The sequence below is a fragment of the Neofelis nebulosa genome, chromosome 6 (assembly GCF_028018385.1).
Source record: "Neofelis nebulosa isolate mNeoNeb1 chromosome 6, mNeoNeb1.pri, whole genome shotgun sequence".
In the NCBI taxonomy this organism is placed as follows: domain Eukaryota; kingdom Metazoa; phylum Chordata; class Mammalia; order Carnivora; family Felidae; genus Neofelis; species Neofelis nebulosa.
Genome location: NC_080787.1, coordinates 140,444,425 through 140,457,247, shown reverse-complemented (window position 1 = coordinate 140,457,247; position 12,823 = coordinate 140,444,425). Strand labels below are relative to the sequence as shown.

Sequence of the window (12,823 nt, the reverse complement as noted above, 5' to 3'; positions counted from 1 at the left end):
TATAACAGGTATCTCCCCATCTATATTATTAGTATCTTTTCACTTCTAAATTGTAACAACTTATTTAATTTATTTATTGTCTTGGAATAGTTCTCAAAATCAAACTATAACATCGTTATCAAAATAAAGAAAGACTAGTCAATATTACTTTATTTCAAATTTCTTCTTTTTTTTTAAGTACAGCTGACACACAATGTTACATTGATTTCAGGTGCACAACAAAGTGATGTGACAAGTTCAGACATTATGCTACACTCACCACAAATATACCTACCATCTGTCACCATACATCCGTATTAAAATATCACTGACTCTATTCCCTATGCTGTGCCTTTTATTCCGTGACCTATTCATTCCAAAACCGAAAGCCTGTATCTCCCACTCCCCTTTCAATCTCTTTGTAAGATGTTACAAGGAAACAACCAGAATCGGCAGTGCATGTCTACCAATTAATTTCCTCCATCAATTAATTTCTGTGTGCCAATTTCCTCTTTTCCTTTTTCAATGTGAAAAATGAAAACCTTGCCACCAACACATTTTGAGTCTATTGTGAGAAAAGAATTTTAACAGGTTTGTGTAATAAATCTCTGACATCACCAAAGGAAAAACACAACAAATCTCACTCCACATGAAGCTCTATCCAATGTGTGACTCCAAAAAAAAAAAAAAAAAAAAAAAAAGAAAAGGCAGATGTGGCTGAGCCAGGTTTTTATTCCCCGCAAAGGAATTAGATATTTATTTCCCCATGACAAGTGATGAAACTGCCATTCGCTTTTTTCCAACAACAAAAGAGAAAGAGAGAGAGAGAGAGAGGGAGAAAAGAAAAGATATAATAGCTAACACTTGTGTGGTACTTTAAATTTATAAAGTACTTTCATATGTCATGAATTGCAATTTTTGTAACAAACTTGTTAAGTAGAAATTATTTTTATTTTACATCTGAGGATAATGAAGCTCATCAAAGTGATTGCTCAGCAAGTCTGAAGAGCAGCAGTACTTAGACCAGGAAATCCATCTCTGAAGCCTCCCCTCTTTCCACAAAACACACTAGAATAGCAGACTCTTTGATAACAATTGTACCCCTTGGGAGTCAGATGGACTGAGTAATATGCTGGGTCGGACTAAACCAGGAGAGGTTGGCTAAAGCTTTGAACTTCCACCGACCGTTCTCATCTTCAGCTTCCAACCCATTCTCAACTTGTCTTCTTGCTTTTTTGCCACTTCATATGCAAATGTCCTATTTGTACCGAAAAGACAGGACACTGGTGGAAGGGACTGGGTCTTATTTATGTTTGCTGTCTCCATAATAGCTCACGTGTAAGAAACTCTAATTGTATGTAAGTGATGAATCACTGAATTCTACTCCTGAAACCAATATTGCACTGCATGCTAACTAAAATTTAAATTGAAAAAAAAATTTTAAAGAAGCTCTCAACAAGTAACTATTTAAGTGAGTTGAGTCATCCATCTTGAACACTTATTCTGTGACTTGCTATGTCCTAGCTCAGTAAACAGGACAGAGAGAGAGTCCCTGCCATCATGGAGTTTATGGCCGGCTGTTGAATAGCTAACAATAATTATAGTCACTAGAGAAGAGCTATTTGCTATCAAAGTTGAACACCGGGAACTAACCCAGCGTGAGGCAACGGGGGAGTCCTCCCTGAAGAAAAGACATTTAATCTGCCTTCTGAGGTTGAAGGGGAGGGGCACAGGTGAGGAGGAAAATGCAACCGGAGGCAGAGAGACTAGCATGTGCACAAAGATGGGGAAATGCATCCCCTAAAGCACATCTTAAATCCTGCATCTTGGGACATCTGGGTGGCTCAGTAGGTTAAGCATCCGATTTCAGCTCAGGTCACGGTCTTACAGTTTGTGAGTTCGAACCCCGCATCGGGCTCTGCGCTGACAACTCAGAGCCTGGAGCCTGCTTCAGGTTCTGTGTCTCCTTCTCTCTCTCTCTGTCCCTCCCCCACTTGTGCTCTTTCTCTGTCTGTCAAAAGTAAATAAATAAACATTTAAAAAAATTTTTCAATCCTGCACATTACTGAACTACCTTGGCTCAGAACCAAATCTAATAATGATGTCGGGATTTTCAGGGTAAAGTAGGCATCGTAAGGAATTCAAATAATTTCCTCATGTAGATAAATCATGTACTTTTTCAGATCTTTAGAACATTTCAGTAAATTTTTTCAGTCTTGCTAAAAAAAAAATAGGGGGTAGGTGTAGGCTTCTCTCTCTTTTATCTGAAACTAATTATTTTATGTCATATGTAGAAATTCAATATTCTAATTGGTGTCAAATCTGGTTAAGAAGCTGGATTCTTATGAAACCAGTAGGAAATGTTGTAAAAATTTATTTAGTCACAGCTGTTTTTACAAGTAATTTCAAATTTTATAGTTATAATTGTACTTCCAGTTGTAAATTAAGTCTTCAGTAGGATTTGGGGAGTTGTTATACAAGGTGTCATGAGGTTATGTGTGTGGCATTCCATGTTGTGGAAAATACAATAAATTACATTGCTATAAAGGTAAACACTTTACACATATAATTAAAGGGGAATGTTTGCACAGCCTATAATTTTACAACTTTAAAGCTTGGCGTAAAACTTACATATGTATACAAACTGCCAGAAAGATACATGTTTTTATTATATGTACACAGATACTGAATAACCACTGAGAAATCCCTCTGAGATACTAAGTACTGAATTTTGTTTCCCATCCCCCCTCAAGTTTATGTTGAAGCCCCAACCCCAGTACCTTAGAATGTGACTGTATTTGGACACAGAGTCTTTAAAGAGATAATAAAGATTAAATAGGGTCATATAGATAGGTCTAATCCAATAGGTTGGTGTCCTTATAAGAAGAAGGGAAAACACCAGGGACGTGTGAATACAGAGAAAAGGCCATGAGAGGACACAGTGGGAAGGTGGCCATCTTCAAGCCAAGGAGAAAACCCTCAGATGAGACTAAACCTCTGACACCCTCACCCTGGCCTTCCCAGCCTCCAGAACTGTGAGAAAATACATTTCTGTTGTTTAAGCCATCAGGACTATTGTATTTTTTTTTTAACATTTATTTATTTTTGAGACAGAGAGAGACAGAGCATGAACAGGGGAGGGTCAGAGAGAGGGAGACACAGAATCTGAAACAGGCTCCAGGCTCCGAGCTGTCAGCACAGAGCCGGACGCGGGGCTCGAACTCACGGACCGCGAGATCATGACCTGAGCCGAAGTCGGAAGGTTAACCAACTGAGCCACCCAGGCGCCCCGGGTCTATAGTATTTTGATAGAGCAGCTGTTACAGATCAGATATAAATAATATCATATATATAAATAATATATATATTTAAAATGACATATATTTATAAATATATATTATTTCCCACAAAAATTCATATGTTGAAGTCACAACCTGCAATGCGACTGTATTTGAAATAAGGCCTTTATGGAAGTACTCAAAGATTAAATAAGGCCATAAAGGTGGGGTCCTAACCCAGTAGGACGGACACCCTTATAAGAAGAGAGACAATACCACAGAATGCTTCCCCCATGTCTGTGCCCACAGAGAAAAGGACGCAGTGAGAAGGCAACTATCAGAAAGCCTGGGAGAGAGGTCTTATCAGAAACTGGATTTTCCAGCACCTTCTTCTTGGACTTTTAGCTTCCAGAATTGTGAGAAAATTAATTTTGTTGTTTAAACCGCCCCCCCCCACCCTCCCACCCCCTGGCTATAGACTTTGTTAAGGCAGGCCAACCAAACTAATACAGCAGCAAACTAACACAGATACAGATTTCGGTCATAAATACACATGTACGAGTAGATACACGCACATGCAGACTAGCAAGGTGCGGTCAGATTATCTAGAGTTGGATCTGAAGACGGTGGGAAGACTTTTATTATGTCTTTGCATATTAAGATTTTTGTCAGACTACAAATGAGTATACATAATTTATGTTTATGCAGCCAGACTGTATCTGGATATAAATTAGGAAAGACAGAATTGTTTTTATGAAGTGGGGTCAATGCATGGGTACCCTCAAAGGAAAACATGCTTTGGAAATATTCACAAATTGATTACTGCAGCTTTCAGAGAGAAAGGAAGAGGCTGGGCTTAATCTACCTGACGTTGTCAAGAAAGCACATTAAATTTGGACTCTGCTGGTTCAAATTAAACTTTTTACATGTAGATGTTGTATTCCTGTCACTTATCAAGTTACCTTAAGAAGCTTTTTATTAAGCCTGACTAATTCTCTAACAGTACAAAGAAAGATGAGCTCCTTAAATATTTAATCCATTTGTGACTCAAAGTGTCACTTTCAGAATGTGGCTGTTAAATTCTTAGAATTAAAACTGCTTTGTCAGACATTCAAGACATACAGTCACAGCTCATACAATGCATAAATTCAACATTTCATCTGTTCATCAAGAGACTTTATTCCAAATGCTGTATTTAAAATCCCAACCTGGCAGCCTTGTTTGTGACCATGGAACTCAGGAATCTTTGACGGTAAGATTCCTACCCACCAAGTTCTTGGTCTTTCTCCTGCTTCCTCCTTCATCCAAGTGTTAATGACCTAAAGGTTAGCCACCCTCTATCTGCACAATCTCTATTCTTTTTCACTGTAACTCTGTTCTCCTTAACCCATCCCCAATCTTGTCTCCTTCAGAAAGCTTTTCCCCTATGACAGCAGGCAACCACATCATAGGCCCCTCTCCCCCTTTGTATCCTCCTAAAACACTGAATACGCCATGACTTTAATTACACATTTTTTATTTGTTCTCTCTCAGTACCTTGAAGGCTACCCAAGACTAGCATCTGTGTTCCTCAAGACTGGATCCCCAAGAAGACAAGATCAATCAGGCAACCACATCAATGGAGCACCTTATACCCCCAAAACCAGACACTGGATTCCCATAAAACAAAACTGGAAGACTGGATACAAGAGGGGACAGAAAACCACAAACACACACACACACACACACACACACACACACACACAGCCATTGCCACAAAGACACAAGCACACAGGCACAAATCCTGAGTGCCACATGATTTGTTAGCGCTCAGGATTCATTCCCGAGGTGCTGCTCCCAGTACCATGCCAGGGGCTAAGGTTATAGCAGTTGCTGGTTGAGTCAATTTCTGAAGGAGAAAGCTATCTTTTGATTGAAACTTAAATTCCCCGAGGGATGTTAAGAGATTGGAAGATTACACACTAGCTATTTAGCTTTCACATTTACAAGTCTCAGTTTAGGGAAGACCTATTCTCAGACACCGTTTTCTAACGTTAGCAATATAAATAATCACTGGAAAATACTTCTAGCATAATTCCCTGAGCAGGCTTCCTTTCCTTCCACCACCACCTCCCACACCCCTCTGACTTAAAATATAAGTATTTACATGTAAAACGTAAAACACAAAATGGCATTTTAGAATCTCCAGTTCCAGTCACTTTCTATTTTTTTTACAAAAAAAAAAAAAAAGCATGTCATAAAAAAGACTTCTGTTGCAATGAAAAATAGAACTAGGAAACAACTAATTAGAAGGGAAAACACTCCACTGCCACGGTTGTTGGGACAGAAACAGCCAGGGGCGCCTGCGTGACATAGCCAGTTAGGCATCCGACTCTTATCTCGGGGCGGGTCCTGATCTCATGGTTCGTTGAGTTCGAGCCCCCCATGGGGACGTGCGCTCATAGCGTGGAGCCTGCTTGGGCTTCTATCTCTCTTTCTTTCTGCTCCTCCCCGGCTTGTGCTCAGTCTCTAAGTAAATAAATACACATTTAAACTTTTTTCAGAAAAGAAAAGAAAAGAAACAGCCAGCGCTGGGTGACAGGCATGCACTCCCCCGGCAGGCAAGCACCCTGGCTGGCAGCTACCTACCGCCTTTCATCATGCCTACTTCATAGCACTTCCGGAGCCGGCAGGCCTGACAACTCTTCCTCCTGTTCTTATCGATCGTGCACTGGTTGGTAGCTGGACACATGTAGTCATTATGTCCTAGTAAGAGCAAGAGAACAGAATTCACATTATTTCAGGAAACAGAGCCAGTCAGAATCGACAGGGAAGCTGCCTGTTTTCCTATCACTCACTTGTGTTGCAACTTCGCATCCCATCCTTTTCCTGCCCTTCTCAAAGTGTGGGAAAAAAACTCCCCGAGCCTTGATTTTTGTCTCAGCCAATCACTTCCGGAGTTCTTTGGGCAAAAGTCACCTTCAGTTCATACAGTTGATATTTGGAGGCACGAGGTTTTATGTACACTCACACACTTTCTCAACAAAGGCTTTTCTTTTTTTTGGACTCAGGCCACTAGCTAAAATTGTCGAAATAAAACTGTTGGAACTTTCAGACAGTTTCAAAGTGGCCTTTCTTACAGTCTAATTGAACGAATCTTTAGGTAGGTATCCAAATGCAGCCTGGAACGCCTAAATTCCAGTCCAGGGTGCTGAGCTGGGGTGGCGGCCAAGTTCAGTCCTTAAGTTGATAAGTTAGTCCATCACTTACTGGCTGGAGGACGTTGAGTGTATTAGTTAACATCTCTAGGTCTCACTTACCCCTCTCTCACCTAGAGAAAGTAATGGCGCCCACTATGTGACATTTTTCTAAGAATTAAATGTGAGACTACATGTCAAGGGTTTACCAGTGCCCTGGATGTGGTAAGCACTCAATAAATACTGTTGCTGTTACCGTTTATTAATCCTCTTTCTTTATTAATCCTCTTTCTTTTCCCTCTTGTTGACTGACTCTCTATTGCTCAACTGCTTCCCATTCACGTTCATCACGTGTGACTCTGTCCCACAATAAAGGGCTCCCGTGACCTCACATCACTCTCAAACTTCCATCTTACATCCTACCCCTTCTTAGTTCAACTCCTCAGAGACATCTACACCCCTGAGGTCTGCTTTGTCCTCACCTCTCCTGCATGGCTCAACCCACGCCTGTTTTCTCCCTTAGCTGTCCCACAAAAGCTGCTTAAATCCTGATATCACCAATGACTCTTATTACTGAATTCAACAGGTATTTCAGCCCACATCATACTTGACCTATCAGAAGCACCTGACAATTCCTCCCTTCCTCCTGAAGCATGCTTTTCCCTTAAACGAAACATTCCCGTGTCCTTCCTACCCCTCAGGACATGGCTTTCCAGTGTTATTTGCAGATGCACTCCAACCAACATTAAGCTAATCTGCACGGGGCTCAATGTCAGGCCCTTCTTATGACTCCAAATTCTCACAGGAGAATCTATTCCACGGCTACAGCTTCCCTTATCATAAATGCAGATGACTCACAGATTTATACGCAGCCCAACTCTTCTCTGAGTTCTCGGGACATACAGCCAACTGCCCACAAGAAGTTTCTGCTCTAAGATTCAGAGGTCACGTCCGTGTCTTTATCCCTCCAAAGCAGTCTGGTTTATACTGTGCAGAACATTAAACTCCACAAATTAATAAATATTGCCATGGTTTTATGAAGAAGTCCATGTATAGAAGTCTAAATTCTTACACCCGAATTTAGACTATGGAGATGATGTGTACTATTTTAAAATGTTTCCCATTCTCAAAGAAAAAAATGAGGAAATATCACACCCTGTAATTCAGATCATCTGTGTCTCCACTTTCCCATTCACTAAAGGCAAGACGCAACATGCAGGGACATATTGTGTGGGTTTTTTGTAAGTTTATTTGTTTATATTGAGAGAGAGTGGGGGAGGGGCAGACAGAGAGGGAGAGAGAGAATCCCACGCTATCAGCATGAAGCTGAGCCGGGGCTCCAGGAAGCAGGAGATCATGACCTGAGCACAAATGAAGAGTCTAATTAATGCTTAGCCAACTGAGCCACCCAGGCGTCCCTGCAGTGAAATGTTTTAACTACAGAACTCTTTGTTCTTTATTCAGTTGAAGGGTCAATCTCAAGTAGAATAGGGTGGGTGGGGCTTTAACAAGAAACACTGGTCTCATAAAACTTGGTGCTTCATCTTTAGATATACATTATAAAAATTGCTACGTGCACAGGCTTCAGATAAAATTAACATGTACATTCTTCTTTTGTATATAGGAACCAGCAAACTAGACAGAACAATTGTAAACTGACAACTTTAGTAGGAGACCACACACTGCCTCAAATATCCAGGCACAATTATTGTGTTTAGAATTGCCTTCATTAACCGGGACAAACTGAGGAAATAATAGAACCAGAAATGAAATTTACCTAAACAAGCAAAAGGTGCAGATTTCTGATACCTCAAGGAAACTTTCAGTGTTTGGTCTCCTATGATGTTTATGCAGTACACGCTTTAACACCAAAAAAAATGAGGTTACATTTAAGCCTCAGAAGAAAACAGCCGATGACCATTCAAACCAAGAATTAACTTTGATTCACTTTCCTCCCAAAAAGGGTTGTTTTGCAAGCCAGAAGACAGGAGAGCTGAATGGGGTCAGAGGCCAATTGGCTGAATGTTGTATTTGCATTGGTCATCCATTGTAGATGTGTATCTTTATAGAACCAAGGGAAATTCCTGAACCGACATGTTTAACAGATAAAAGACGCCAGATTTGTGCAATTGAATTCATCCCTTAACAAGAAAAGAAGTAGGTGCAGAGCAGAGTCAGGTTTGTAATACAAGCCTCTGGGGACAAAATGGATTTTTCTCCTGCCCCCAACTACGTTAAAATTTAGAATTGGTAAATTGGCAACAAGAAAAAAAAAACAAAAACGAAGAGGTAACATATTTGATATATACAATTAAAACAAACTCTTCTGAACCAAACACCATTAACAACTATTTGCACGTCTTCAACTTACATCAAAGAAGGAAAACCAAAAGGTAGTTTTTTGTTCCCTGAGGATAACTTGGTAAAGGTATGTAATTAAAGCAATCGATTTTAGTTTCTTTAAGAAGAAACTTCATTTTACATGTTATTATTTGCTCTTATGAAAACAATGCCTATGAAAATCCTATTGAAGGAGAGCCAATTAAAAAAAAAAAAAAAAAAAAAAAAAAAGACTGAGGACCCTAAAGAGCTCCCTGTACCTGTGACCAGATGAGCCCCAAGGTGCCTTTCCCACAGGCCTGGATGAAGCGCAAAAAGCCAAAGCCAAGATGTTAGGCTCAGGTGAAGTTTTGGAGAAATTATCACTATTTTGTTGCCCATCAAAAAAATAAAGATAAAGCCTTTGCACTAATGTGGGGTCTGAATAGTTATAAGTGGAGAGAAGCGGAGATGAATGAACCCTAAGCAGAAAGCTAGAGGAGCGAAAGGAGAGTCGTCCGGGAGCAGGAGCCACCAGGCCGACCTAGGCCAGCAGATGAGCTCCTGGGCCAGCAGATGAGCAGATGGCTCCTGGGCCAGCAGATGAGCTCACACAGCTTTTTCTCACACTTCTCTGGGATTCTTCCTCTCGACTTTTTGTTTTTCCTTTCCTTCTTGTTTTTCTCTCCGTCAGTAGCAGCTGTTTCTGCATCGTTACCACCCCATAGAAAGACTCCATTTGCCAGTTACAAAAATAAGCAATGACCCATGATTCAAAAGAAACATAAAACAGACCAAATTAAAACAAGCAAGTGACGAGGTACTGTTGGTGGACTGTAAACTGGTGCAGCCATTGCAGAAAACAATATGGTGGCTCCTCAAGAAATCACAAATAGAAACACCACATGATCCAGCAGTTCCACTACTGGGCATTTACCCAAAGGAAATGAAATCATTAGAGATATATGTACTACAACGTTCATAGAGGCACTATTAATAATCACCAAGGTACGGAAACAATCTTAAGTGTTCACTGACAGATAAATGAACAAAGAAAATGTGGTCTTTATATAAATATATTGGGGTATTATTCACCCTTAAAAAATAAAGAAATCCCATCATTTGGGACAACATGGATAAACCTGGAGGGGATTATGTTAAGTGAAATAAGCCATACAGAGAAAGACAAATACTGCATGGTGTCACTTGTGTGGAGTCTTGAGAAGAATAAGGTCTGAGGATCTGATGTAAAACATGGTGACCACAGTTGATAACAATGTATTGTTATCAGTGAAATTTGCTCAAAAAGTAGAACTCACATTCTCACTACACACACACACACACACACACACACACACAAGGTAAATAGGTAATGGATGTGTTAACTCAGTGGAAGGAATCTTTTCACAAGGTATATCAAATCATCACAATGAACACTTTAAACATCTCATAATTTTGTCACTTAGGTTTCAATGAAGCGAAACAAAATAAAATAAAACAAAAAACCCAAGCAGTAGCCTGAGGGGAATTTAACATTGTCTATCTTTCCTTTTCCCACACAGCATATTTTCCCCTCAGCATATTCTGGCAGACATCTCCGACCAAATCTCTTTGCTGAGCTTCCCACCCATACACCTACCTGCCCACGGTCCATGGAGACTTGATTTTCTCACAGTCTCGTCAAAATGAATGTGTCCCAAACACAACTGTCAGTCATCTTTCCTCATCAATGTCTTCCTATCTGCCACCACACCACACAGCCTGAGACGTGGTGTTACTCAAGATTCTCTACCCTCCTCCTCACTCACATGCGTGCACACACTAATCAGATCGATTATTTTTAAATTCCTTTTCAAAGCAAAAGCAATTTTTCCTGGACCCACCATCCCTACCATAGCTCATACCATCTCCAGTCCCCATTATTGCAACAGCCCACTAAGCCACCCCCTGCCTCCCACCTTCCCCTGCCAACCATTGCCCCCTGTGTTGCCAGGTGGTTCTTCTAAAATCATACACTGCCATGGCGCTACCCTGCTTTAATATGCTGGTGCTCCTCAAAGCTCTAAGGATAAAATCAAAATGCCTTAAAACAGCTTACCAAGCCGTTCCTGATCAACCTCCTTTCCTGCCTTATCTCTTACCAGTCTCTAAGTTCTAAGCATGTCCTCCCGTTCAACCCTGTTCCTTTTGAGCCCCGGGACTTTGCACACACTGTTCCTTCTTGTGGAAACAGACTTTCCCTACTCTTGGCTCAAGTGACTCCCACTAATCTTTCAGGTGTGTCAATCAAGACGTCAATTCCTCTGGGATTCCTTTCTGCCCCTCCAGTGATGCCTAGCTTTTATCCTGTCACAGTCCTTACTATATTGGACTTTAACTGTTTGTCACAATCCCCAGGTCACTTTAAGTTTGACAAGGGATAAACTATACCTGTCTCATTTATCACCATTAATCCTGTGCCCAGCACATTCTCAGGCACACAGTGGAGCTCAGCAAGTATTTGTTATCTGAACAAAATAAAAAGTTGCCAAAGCTCTGTGTTGCCTCCCCCCACCCAATCCCATCTGGAGCACAGGCCTCCCAAGTGGGGCAGGTTGGAGTTCTATGAAAGAAGTAATGACTGAGAAGTCAATGGTCCCAAATAAAGAGATGGCTGCCACACCTCAGGACCCCAAAACTCAGGTCCACAAGGGCAAGACGTGGTCCTAAGAGAACTCATTGTAGACATGAGAGTTCCAAAGAATTTTTAATAAAAATCAGTATTGATTTTCAGTAGAAAATGAAGGATTAAAAACATTCAAGGTAATGCCAAGGGGAAAAAAAAACCAAGCTATGCATTAATCATCTCTGAGTAGTAGAGTGGGCAAGGCAGAGGGAAGATGTAAAAAAGCTTGACGTAGCTTTGCCAAATTCTTAGGGCTAGAGAAGGAGGAATGGGAGGAGAAGGAGGTCAAAGATTCTGGTGGCTTGTGCCAGGATGTCTCAAAAGTTATTCTTAACATTAATCAAAAAAGAGGATCTGATCAGGGAGTGGGGTGGGAAGAAGAGATGTGGAAAAATTTTAAACATGTGATATTTGAGATTTCAGTAGCACACCAACAAGCAAAACTACCCAACAAACTATTATAAGTGTAGTCCCAAAGCTTGGGAGGCATGTCAAAATGAAGTTGGAGATCCCATGATCCAGAAATTCCATTTCTGTATATGCCCAAAAGAACTCAAAGCACAGACTCAAACAGATATTTGCACACCCATGGTCATAGTAGCATTATTCACAACTCAAATGTCCACTGGCAGATAAATGGATAAAAAAATAGGGTATATACATACGACAGAATTTTATTCAGTCTTAAAAAGAAATAAAATTTGGATACATGCTACAACACAGATGAACCTTAAAGACATGCTGAGTGAAATAAGCCAGACCCAAAGGACATATATTGTATGATTCCAACTAAATGTAAAGTACCTACACTAGTGAAATTCATAGAGACAGAAACTTGAACAAAAAGGTATCAGAAGTTATAGGAAGGGGGAAATGGGGACTTTATTGTGCAATGAGTACAGAGTTTCCACTTGGGATGACGAAAACCTCTGGAGATGGACAGTGGTGATAGTTACACAACAATGTGAACAACTAAATACCATTGAACTGTACAATTGAAAATGATTAAAATGGGAAATTTCATGTTATGTATGTTTTATCACAATTTTTAAAAATGAAGTTGGATGCATAGGAAGCATCTCCATGAGGCAGGGTGGGAAAAGAAATCAAAGATGTGCATGTTAAGTCAGCCTGTTCAGATTTTCCTCTTTAAAAAATGCCCTTGAGCCCAAGGACTAGCCAGCAGTATTGGCCATATGGTCCGCTTAGACCTGGCACCACGCCAGGTGACTTTAGCCCTTTATCTCATCTAAACATCAAAACTGACAAGTCAGGTCATTGTAACTCCCATGTTATAGAAGCAGAAACTGAGACCCCAAGAGATTAACTAACTTGTTCAAGGTCACTCAGCTACTACAGGCAGGGCCATGATCAAAGCCTCTTACTCCAGGAACACCACCATAGGG

General features: G+C 40.6%; 1 protein-coding gene across 5 annotated transcripts in view; it reads right to left on the bottom strand.

The window, feature by feature from the left end:
• Positions 1-12,823, bottom strand: part of ESR1 (estrogen receptor 1) — a 427,462-nt gene that overhangs the window by 193,561 nt on the left and 221,078 nt on the right. For all 5 annotated transcript variants that reach the window (XM_058735672.1, XM_058735671.1, XM_058735674.1 and 2 more), the window contains exon 4: positions 5,886-6,002. In XM_058735672.1, the coding sequence (XP_058591655.1) occupies positions 5,886-6,002 (117 nt within the window). The remainder of the gene's footprint in view (positions 1-5,885; positions 6,003-12,823) is intronic.